At 40.5% G+C, this 12,013-nt stretch overlaps 1 protein-coding gene across 1 annotated transcript; it reads right to left on the reverse strand.

Moving 5' to 3' along the window:
- Nucleotides 1–1,103: 1,103 nt before the first annotated feature.
- Nucleotides 1,104–9,309, reverse strand: LOC139457552 (uncharacterized). Its single transcript, XM_071238928.1, has 9 exons — nucleotides 9,231–9,309; nucleotides 8,305–8,625; nucleotides 6,152–6,472; nucleotides 5,454–5,774; nucleotides 4,691–4,987; nucleotides 3,483–3,509; nucleotides 3,041–3,145; nucleotides 2,466–2,481; nucleotides 1,104–2,034 (listed from the first exon to the last, which is right to left on the reverse strand). The coding sequence occupies exons 1-9, from the start codon at nucleotides 9,307–9,309 to the stop codon at nucleotides 1,104–1,106; spliced, it is 2,418 nt and encodes an 805-aa protein (XP_071095029.1).
- Between the last annotated feature and the right edge of the window lie 2,704 nt (nucleotides 9,310–12,013).

Consider the following 12,013-nt stretch of genomic DNA (forward strand, 5'->3'; position numbering starts at 1 on the left):
ACCCACCCACACCAACGTACATTTAGATGCTGCGGTTTCGGTCTGACACACATAGAGTTGGTTCCACTCAGACCAAATATATATATATGTGTTTGCATGTTCGTGCAGCTGTTGTCAACGATGTTTGAATCCCTTATATACGTTAGGATGGAGTCATGTCATGGTAATATGATTTTAACCTATTCTCCATAATTAATTTCCCGAGCATGAGATCGGGTCAACATTATGTATACAGTGAATTTCAAACAGAAAGTAAATGGATTTGTCCAAGAAAATATAACAAAATACTGCTTCGTGCCCTGATAATTATAAAATAGGTCAACTGAGCCTGTCACCAGGAGGATGTGAAACCATGCCCTAGATGTGAAACAGTGACCTGTACATATTGGAACCTGCTCCATCCAAAACAATGGTTGATAGCATGAGCTACTTCTGCAGGTCCACGTGTGTTATGACATTGTGGCTTCATTTATTCTGCATGTTACAGGTAGAATGTTAGTCTATGGAATTTCTTCTTTTGGAATTATAGAAAAACAAGTTTAATGAGAAATTTTATTAAAAACGAACTGTGTTTATGGTGATTAAATATCGCAACCTAGTATGAATGAAACGATGTGACTGATTATAGTTATGAAATACACTAAAATATGAAGAATTATTCAAAACAGCTTTGCATTGAACATAATGACAATAGAAACTTGCTATGTACACAAATCATATTGAGTTCAAGCCGTGACAAAAGTTGACAGTTATCCAAAGAGAAAACATTAAAAACAGCAGGTCGAGTATGTCAGTTGACACGGGACAACGGTCATCTTATGTGAGAACAATAGCAAGCGTATTCAACACTGTGGAATATGTGACATGTATTATCAAAGTAAAATAACACAAACAGAGAACTTAGTACACAGAGCAAGGCAACATCCCTATTTGAGAGTGATTGTCGTATCGCCGGACCCGCAGCCTACATGAATCTGAAATGTGAACCAAATACTGGGAATAGGACGTGCTCATCAAATGCATGTGCTGTAACCTCAGATAACGGCAGATGACGTACTAATGTTCGGTTGGCTTGGCTATTAGTCCAATGAGCTTCATGCAGGTTATAATACTTCATAGTCATGGCACTGACCTTGCCCCATAAGACCTTCATATCCGTCATCGCACGAGGGTTCAGTTTCATCAGCTTTGTTTACATCTTCATAGAGGGAATTCTGCTCCATGTCAGCACTGTGTTTTGTACTGTCAATCTCTGATAAGACCTTCCCTACCAACTCCTGATGTGCTTCAGCATTCTCGCTGATGACATCTTTCTCATCATTGCTACACCTCCCTTCTCTTGGAGTGTTAATGGGCATTGTTTCAGTAATGACATTGTCTAAGTCAGACATGATTTTCAACTCGGTGTGTGATTGAGCATCTACGGGAGATCTGACTGACTCAAGGTCTTCTGAGGGGCGTTGAAAGGAGATTCCAATTGCATCTTTGCTTTCATCAGGATAGTATGTCTCGAGATGGTTTAACATAATTACAGTAACACCATCGTGGACTGTTTCAGGTTCCTGTACAGTCATACCGTGTTGCATCACAGACATATTTTCATCCACTTCGTTTTTCACGTGCCTTCTATGTACCCTGCTCTCTGAGTCTGAAGTAGTTTCTGGTTCAGTATGATCCAAATGTCCTTGGTCTGGTTCCGTGGGTGCTTTGGGAGTCAACAAACTGTCCTCTTGACAGCCCAGGCTACAGGTAGCATCTGCCTTTTGTTCTTCAGCTGCTCCTAGGCGTGGCATATACATTTCATCGATGATATCATAACCAGGAGGCATGTTTTGGAGTGTCATTTGGTCCATACTGAGAGCTCCAAATGAAACCCCTTGACAGGCCGAGCTACTTGAAACATGTGGTCTGTGTCCTTCAGCTGAGTCTTTTTGTGGAAGACATGCATCCTCAATAACATCATACTCTGGATCAGTCATTTGGTGGAGGGATAGATTTGTATTGTCAGTAGGTGTGATGTACCAATCACGAAACCTGGGGATATATAAACGAATAATATGTCATTTGCGATACGGCACACTCTCAACTATTACAGCACTACTAAAGAATGTTAAACGTATGAATGCTATGACAATATACTATATGTCTACAATATACTAACAGAACATGACCGATTCCGTGGCCTAGTGGTAGAGCGTCCGGCCGGTGAGCGGAAGGTGCGGAGTTCAATCCCTGGTGATACCAAAATACGTTAAAAGATGGCGCTTGTTGTTACCCTGTCTGTCACTCGGCATTAAGGGGCTAAACAACCCATGGATACATCAAATCCATAACTGTTTGTCCACATAACGAATTGCATAAACTCAATCAATGGACAGGTAATTATTCAATTATATTCTTAATACATTTCACTCACTCACAGGGTAATATTTGTACCCATTAAAAATCAACACAACATGACGTACCTTCGATCGCAGTATTCTGCAAGAAAATACCAAAACCAACATGTTTTATTATCAATCTACTGTCCATAATACAATTAAATCGGCCCACATAATATAGAGGCACTGGAGGGACAATGGTGCTTTGTCGGACCAATACGGCTCTTCCTTACATTGCAATCACAGCAAGGCAATAAATTGCTGCCACCACACTTCGTTAGAGCGTGGATCATGGATCTTGCAAATAACTGGTACTACTTGGAAACATATAATTAAGATCGTAAATTAATAGATGTCATTGAATGGGTGTATGTGAATAACCCTGGGCCCATAGCAAGGCAAATATGACAAGACCTGTATAATAACATAATAATACAGTTCCTTCCTTAAATCTATATGATACCATATATGTTACAGGTACAATCAAAACCCGACATCTTCATAGGACGGAATTTGGTGTACAGATAAGCAATATCCATATGCCGATCAAAATATTCCTGACGAACTACCAGAATCATTTGATTATACAATTACAAGATCAGTATATTTACATTTACAGATTGCATTTTACAGCAGTGGTTTAGTATTGCAAATCTTACCCCTGATAGACTTCCGTCTGAGAAGGACCACAACAGCAATGGCAAACAGAGTGATAACCTCCACTGAACAGCCAATGATGAAGCCAATGGCAGCTGTAGTCGTATCTGAAACATCTACAAAGGTTTAAGTATTTACATGTATCAAAATACAGAGCAGACTTACAACTGTCATGTGAAACATCAACTTGGAAAATGTGAGCATTAGTGTGATTCTAGAGCTTCTTGACAGCTTTGAAACACAGTATTTGTCTTCTGTGTAACGTAGTTGTATATTGCTGGTCATGTGTCACTTCAATTCAGATGAATTTGATACTTATAAGGAAGAGAATTTATTGATGTCAACTTCATTATTAAGAGAGACAACGTTTCGGCGTATATGCTTACTCCTTCATCAGCATATGCTCCGAAGAAGCTGTTATACCTAAATTTGAAATAAACTTACATGTGCCTATGAATGTTGAGTTTCTTGCTGTAAAAGAAGATGAATTCATGAAATTGTCATCAGTAACACAGTACCCATATTTAGTTCCAAATAACATGAACATGGTAGAATAGATCTTCTGGATTTGATATTAGTTGAATAATGTCCGCCAGATGGTTTTAATTAGGGACTGACTTTTACGTATTGTGAGTTCATTGGCGTATGAAGGTTCATACTCCAATGAACTCGCACAAAGTGAAAGGTAATTCTTTCGAGTTGTATATCACTGTTTTAAACCTCGGATAATGTATTATGCAACTTCATGCAGTACATGTGACTTCATGTTTACACTGACAGCCATACAATAACCAACTGTAACACAGAATAAGATACTTCATCAGAAGGAGAGGTGACATGAGCGTATGTATGTGCCAATTGCTCTGTAGTTTAGTTACAACAAATAGATTCTAATAATATCATCAGTCATCCCTTAAGAACTACCTCAGTGTGTCGTAATACATTTAAATCGTATATAGCACGTCAAAATGGCCGACACTAAAAACGTGAGGGGAGAGATTTCCAAAGCTGGTCATGAACCTGTGGCGATTACACGTGTCAGCCATCATTGATTACTAAGCAGATCATTGAAAAGTGATTATGTAGATCTATCAAATAGATACTGAGGTAAATATATACTGTTAACTGTCAATTGTCAGTCTTAACAAGGATTGAGTCCAAGGTTTGGATGTGCATTTCTTCATATAGTTCCCTAGAATGGATCGCAGTGAGGTCAATCGTGAACGGACATGCAGGTAAACTCTCTGATGTATCCCAATGTATATAGTAAAACAAAATGATCAAGATACTAGGATTGACATGATCTGAAACAACGCATAGGTAGTTATTCGTATTCCATGATCGAGTGTTGAAGTCATTTAAGAAACACAATCTCATAGAATACGTCACAATGTATTCTTCATACAATCTACACTCGTGGTCATGCGCAAAAGCCAGAAAAAAGAATATTTGATTTTCCTACATTCTCCATATATAACATCCATCTACTACCTGGAATGGCCAATGAAGATCGCTGATATGAAGCTCAAGCATCCTTGGCCATGTGACTCTCATAAGTATCTTTTGAAATTGAGGTTTACAAGACACATTCTTATATGTACACAAATAAAAAAATAGTCATATATTAAGAGAATATAAGACAGTACACATACTTTGGCGCACAATGAGGACAAAGATGCTGCTCCATCCTGACACCTGTCCACCCTCCTCTGTACCCTGACATGAGTAGTTCCCACTATCCTCCTCTCTGACATCAGCGATTGTCAAGGTAGAGCCTGACACCTGATGCCTTCCTCCACTCAGCAGCCTGGCGTTGTCTCTTCTCCAGATGTAGGACATGGTCAGATTGTGGTCCCGTGGAAGACTCCGGGACGTGGTGGAACATATCAGCGTTCTGTCTTGATTCAGATTGATCTTGGTGGCAGTGATGATTGGCTCCTCTGGTTTTCCTGGTGGAGGATGGGAACTTAATGATTTATTTTACTCCCAACATTACAATTGGTTGCAATGAATCTTTATAGAACAGAATCATACAAATTGCGTTACAATTGATGAGTGTACATCACAATGTCACATGATATATGAATCCATTTACAAATGATCATATCTTCTGTAAGAAAATCACTGGCGATTATTTATTTGATTCCGACTGAAGCTGTCGGTGTCAGTGATGTCTGGCTTTTCTAGCTTTCCTGGGGTTACAATGGGACGATTGTCCATGCGTCTTGATATATTTCAAGACATAAGGTGCCCCCAAAAGGACAAACATTTTTCCTGCCCGATAAACAGCACCCGCCTCACGCACAATTTGCACAGTGAAGTAAGGGTTTGTTCTTGGCCTAACGCCACAGACAGCAAGACTCCTGCCATACGACGGAGGTCTGTGAACAATGGAGTCTGGTCTGAGCTACTTACGTGAGACAATCAAGGAATGTCCACACTGAGGGATGGTGTGATATCCGCTGACACAAAGGTAGTTGCCTGCATCAGATGCTGTAACATTATGAAGCAACAAACGTGCAAGGACAAATTCAGGTGAAGGACTAACTCCCTTGATCTGCAGTCGTGAGGTATAGGTATGCCCAACATTCCATTTATCAGATAGCTTCCACATAAAATGTGGACCAGAGGGCGACGTGATGTAGGACCCGCTCTCCAGGGAGGGCATCTTCCACGTCATCATGGCATCCTCTCCTTCAGGCACCACAGTGTAGTTCTTATTATCATCAGACCAAACTGTAAAATAGTATTCTTTCTTTTAGTATATGCGTATTGTTGTTAGTATATGACAACAGTGTCTCCAATCACAGAAGGAATTATTTAAACTTAGTTTAGTTGGAAACGTTTAATGATTCTGTCATGATACACATTCTTTTTTACACATTTCTGAATGCCTTGTTTGAATTTCACGCCCGTTGAACACTATTTGGTAAAATCCCTGCCTCGTTAAAATGAGCATGCTGCTTTCAAACCAGATTTAATTAACTCGACCAACAACAATGTATACTGACATTGACGTTGATCTTGCGTTGGACTCGTCATTATTAATCCTTTAAAATATATAACTGGAGTAAAAATCATTTCTAATTGACCTGTTTGTTCAAACAACTCACTTATAAGGACAATCTCCTCACTCCACTCAGACTGTATCTCCCGCACTCCAGCCTGACACTTGTATCTGTCGTTCCCTCGCCAACCATCACGAATGGTCAAGGTACTGGTGTGGTTTATCTGTCTCCCATCATACACGTAACTCCACAACTCAGATGATGCCTGGTGATTCCTCCCCCCACTATACAGCCTGACATTGTTTTCTCTCCATGTGACTGACACAGTTGGGACGCTATCCGGATAGATCCGTAGTCTACAGTTGCATGTCAGGTTCACGGTTCTGTTATGTTCCCTTTCAAGATGTATGTAGGGGTGATGAAAATCTAAAATGCAAAGCATCAATTCTAGACAGTTGACACTTGGAATCACAAAGCAAACCGCATAAATGCTGTCTGTTCTTGATCATAGAATACACTCAATTAAAGACAGTTTCTGCAATGAATATGAACGTACGCGATTCTGATTGGTCAATCGGAGGTTTGAAACCACAGGAACCAACACAGTTTAAAAGAGCTGATTTGACATCACGTTGTCCGCTGTGTTGATATTTACAGAAATAGGATATACATTGTGCTTACGGCAGTATCCAAATTATGCGTGACAATACATTTTGAGCAGAAAACGCGTATTTCGACTTTTCGGGACAACACAGGGCTTGGAATTTGGCGGTTTTCTACTTCCCACTTTCACCTTTCCACCTCGATATATTTTGTCACTCCCACATGACGCTGACATACCGTGATATAACTCGAATACTGTTCAAATTGGGGTTTAACTACACACTCTCTAATTATCACAGTGAATAATTATAGTTACATGTGCTGTAGAATTAATCCATGAAAGTCTTGCTGATATAATAATAAGTATGTTAAAACATCAGTTGTAGCACATGCATGCTGTTTCAAATCATTTGACTCAACCCACAATGCCCACAATATATTTGCTAACACCAAACAGTTGGTGTTAAGTATGGTCATGAAAAACGGAGATGAACAACTGTTATTTTGATTAGGAGATAAACATACTGTGTTTTCAATGTAGAGCTAGGTTACCTGTAGATTTAACCCCGCTAAATTCAATTTGGAACCGAACGCGCAACGTGAGGTTTCAAATGTTAAATTTAGCGCGGTTAAATCTACGCGTAACCTAGCTCTACATTGAAAACACAGTATGTTTATCTCCATTCTACCATGACTAAATAAAACGCGAACACTTTGGTGTTAGCAAATATACTGAGCGAAGCGATATGGGTTGAGTTCAGTGTTTTGGGTGGGTTATCGATCTGAATTACGGAATCACCGAACAAAATATGGTGCCGTATATACTCAAGTAGTTTGTTTACACCGTAATACTTTACTCGAACATATGACAGGCATTGAAAGCATATAAGCACGGCAACTTGGTTAAGTTAACATGGGGTGGGCATCCCTAAAGACAACAAAGCAAGCTTTGCAAGGCTTTCGCTCTACATCGCGCGTCACCATTATGACGTCATATCGCTCATTGTGACGCAAAAGATATGACGTCACAGTCGTATATAGAAAAGCGCCAAAATTCCAATCTCTCTGTTGTCTCCAAAACGTAAGTACATTCCCTTTGTTGATTTCTGTCGTGTTTTTCTGCACGAATTGTATTGCCACACATCCTTTGAATATTGTAGTAACCACATCTGTGCATTTTGTAACCTGTTATTGTAGATATAATTATGTAAATATGCCTACCGACAATGACTGAAAATAGTACTATTCTATGAATATTAGCTTCCGCGGTGATGCGGCCGTCAAACCAGCTGTTTCAATCAGAGGGGGTTCATTGTGATTTAAAAGCCTCTGATTGACCAATCAGAATCGAGTAAATTCCAAATTCATGGTAGAATAAGATATAACCGCGCTAAAAAGGGAACTGAAACATTTGCGAAACTTGCGCGATTGGGTCAAAATAAAAATGTGCTCGGTTCTCACCTATAACATCATGGCATGTCAGCTAAATGTTGGAGGAGTGTTCGAAGTGACTATTTACCATCTTGCCGAAACCTAGAAGCATGTTTACAATGTGCGCAAACCAAGGATCACAAACAGGGCGAACTTTGGGGTCACATCATTAAGCTCACATAGACATTGCAATAATAATTCAGAACCCTCATGCAGGTACTCACCTATAACATAAAGTGTTTGTCCACAGTTTGGCATCCTTGTTCTTCTATACGGGGGACGTGTCGGGTCTAGGTGACAGCTGTACTGGCCAGCGTCAGAGGGGGTCACGTTATACAGCTGGAAACTGAAGGTTCCACGTGTGTAAGACAATGAGTCACCATTAATCCTGGTCCTCAGTTCCTTATCAGCAACTGTTACTTTATTGCTGCCAGTTATCTGAAACACTACCCTGTAATCCTTCATCACCTTGAACTCCTTGATGGGAGACATAGCCCAGGTCACAGTCACATGTCTTCCCAGGCGAGCATAGACGCCTGCAGCAGCTGAACAACACAAAACGGATTTCATGATATTGAGGAAGTATGAGTGAGTATGTTTTATGCTGTTTTAGCAAATATCACGGCGGGGCACACCAGACATGGGCTTCACTCATTGTACCCATGTCGGGAATCGAACTCGGACCTTCGGCGTGACGAGCGAACGCTTTAACCACTGTCCTTGCCGACCGCCCCTTTGGAAGTATGGACCAGGAACACAGTTAAACCTTGCTCAATATAATTTCAATATAAAAGGCCAATTCTGTATAATTTTTCTGACGAAACATCCAAATACATCTTACAACCCTTGTTCATATACCTTGTAAGTCAATGGGTTTACCGGCTCTTACTGAATGGCCTCTGCAGCAGTAACCACCAAGAGAAGGCCTGTTTCGTGAGATACACGAGATTGTTTAACCTCAGGTGTTGATTACATGCTTGTGTTGAGGTTTTATAGTAACAATGTATTTCGATACACAATGCCACTTCTCTTTCACTTTTTTAACGAATTCCTTACCCTTTTCCCAAAGGCCTGCTGCTATCATGGACATACATCTCAAATGCATACATGACGGAAGCGATGTCAGTAATAATATTTTTAGTTTTCTTACTTGTTGCTCCAATGTGGCTGTCATTCAAAAGACAATACACGACCCAAGAATAAAGAAAGCAGCTCCACACACGTTGCATTGTGTCAGTGCGCCATCCAGACTATTTCACATTGATTTGATGAAAGTTGTGTTTAGAGTGCAGATCGAGGAAGACGTGTATGTGAACGATAAAAAACACTGTTTCCGTGTACGTTGCTCTTGTTTAATTTACCTCAAGGTGATTAACGCTATATTTGAAATATGAAACATGCACACAATAAAATTGCTTCCTGGTGATTCACTTCCTTTAGTAAGTAAGTAAGAAAGCAAGCAAGCAAGCCAGCCAGCCAGCAAGCCAGTACCCTAGCAAGCATTTAATTTGATTTGGGTGTATCAAAATTTATATTGGCGAGAAAAAAAGTCAAAACATTGATTTTATAACATCAATATCCAATACACTAAACTGCGGTTATAACGAACTCAAAGGGACCACTAAATTTAGTTCGTAATAACCGTAGTTCGTGACAAACATATATACAACTGATTGAACTGATTTGATCTACTTTTTCCCGAATATATCCTGAACAACAAATTGGCCTGAACCTCCGAAGATATGTAACTGTATCAAAGGAATAGGTAACCATATACATGGTTTTAGGAACATATATATTTTGCTTATGATAAATAAATGCATCATATAAGTTCAAGTGTATATTTAAAAGCATGCATATTATCTTCAGGTGTAACTGTGATCATATATACCCACGTATTATACATATTTAATGAAATATGTGTCAAAAGTTACATAAGTGTCAATGATATTGTTTGATGAATTACTGAAGATATCCCTGTGAAACGAGCAAGACACTCGGCGAACTCTGAACGTTGTTAACCTGCCTATTTCATATGTCGTGAGACCGCCTCCGTGGTCTAGTGGTAGAGCGTCCGCCCGGAGAGCGGTTCGCGGTTCGCGGTTCGATCCCCGGCCGCGTCATACCAAAAGACGTTAAAAGATGGTACTTGTTGTTACCCTGTCTGACGCTCGGCATTAAGGGGCTAAAACAAGGACTGGTCGGCTCGGAGTCAGTACACTGTGTCTGAGTGGGGTATTCATGTTAAACTGCGGCATGGTATCTCAGTGAGCTAGCACTATAAATCAGCATCAGTGCGGACTAGTACAAGCAGCCACACACACACACACACACACACACACACGTACATGCACGTCGCTATATAAGTGTAATAATCTTGGACGCGACGTTAAACCCCATTTCACACCTCATATGTCGTGATGGGGCAAAGACAGCCATGATTTGTTTCTGGTGACACGATGACATGGAACACAGTGTCAAACTGACTACTTCCGTAAAATCCAACAATCATTTATCACGGAAACAGAAAGGTCGATGTCACATGTCAGTTGATATAATGTCAGCTAATATGTGTCTTATAATGATGACCTCACTGTATGGAAGATGGAGGTTTGGCCGGAGAACAAACATTTATCGAACGCGGATGTGTTTCGTCGTTATTATATTCTGACATGGTGGCACATTTACAAAGTGTGGACCTTAGGAACAGGGGATTCGCTTTTGATTGCTCCAGGTGGTGTGCATATGCATGAGGAAGTTGCATAGTGCAAGCGCTACTTTTGGTTTGAAAATACTGTCACTGACATAAAGTATTAGGTAACAGCAAGTCGTGTGAACACGCACACACGTATTTTACATGTAAATACGTACTCTCTCCCACACACAAACACGCACACACACGCGCATATACACATGCTCACACACATACACATACACGCGCACACATACACGCACGCATACATACACACGCATGCACGCATACACGCACACACGCACACACACATGATCCCATACGCACATACACGCACACACACATACACGTACTACACACGCATACACGCACATATACACACACGCATCAATAACAAACACACATACGCAGACACACGCACGCACACACGCCCATACACATACACGCACACACACATACACGTACGCACACACAGGTACAGACGCATACACCCGTACACGCACACACATGCACTCATACACACATACACATACACGCACACACATATACACGCACGCTTACATATACACACACATTCACACGCATATACGCACATACACATACACACGCACGCACACATCCATGAACGCACGCACACATACACACACACGCATACCCGCACCCACACGGACGCACGCACGCACACACACCCACATTCACTAGAGCGATAAATATGCACGCACACATAGATAGATAGGTCTGAATGTGCAATGCCTTGTCCAGTGTCACGATAACAGCCGGATCGTCGCACATGACGACCACCGGATTCCCTGTCAAAACCTCCTCGGAACTGATGTTATTATGTCTTCTTACTACGAACACCACCACTGTATTAGTGAAATAGAAAACACCACAACTCGCCTGTAACATTTAAGTTTGTTTCCTTGTTGACTTATGTTGAAAGGTTCATACAATGTCAGCTTACGAAACGACGTTCTGTGTGTAACACGATTGCATTCAACCCCGGAAAGTATGTTTGTGATTTTACATACGCCTAAAGATTACTACAATGCAATGAACAGACCAAACGAAAGAATATGCGGAAGTTATTTAAGTGATGAATAATATTTATTATATCCTCGTAAATGTTACAGCTAGCAACTGTGTAATATAATTTCACATCTATAAAGTCATAACTTCGTCTCAGACGCGGCTGAAATAACCTGCTGCATGGACATAAAACTACTGAAAAAAATGTGTCA

This window comes from Haliotis cracherodii, unplaced genomic scaffold (assembly GCF_022045235.1).
Source record: "Haliotis cracherodii isolate W230 unplaced genomic scaffold, xgHalCrac1.p SCAF_12, whole genome shotgun sequence".
In the NCBI taxonomy this organism is placed as follows: Eukaryota; Metazoa; Mollusca; class Gastropoda; order Lepetellida; family Haliotidae; genus Haliotis; species Haliotis cracherodii.

What these genes read in the sequence shown, in the direction of transcription:
- LOC139457552 (XM_071238928.1), bottom strand. Translation starts at nt 9,309, where the DNA reads ATGCAACGTGTGTGGAGCTGCTTTCTTTATTCTTGGGTCGTGTATTGT. An exon ending in ACAAACACTTTATGTTATAG is followed by an intron (nt 6,473 to 8,304) that starts GTGAGTACCTGC and finishes TTTGCATTTTAG; the next exon opens with ATTTTCATCACCCCTACATA. An exon ending in TGAGGAGATTGTCCTTATAA is followed by an intron (nt 5,775 to 6,151) that starts GTGAGTTGTTTG and finishes ACTATTTTACAG; the next exon opens with TTTGGTCTGATGATAATAAG.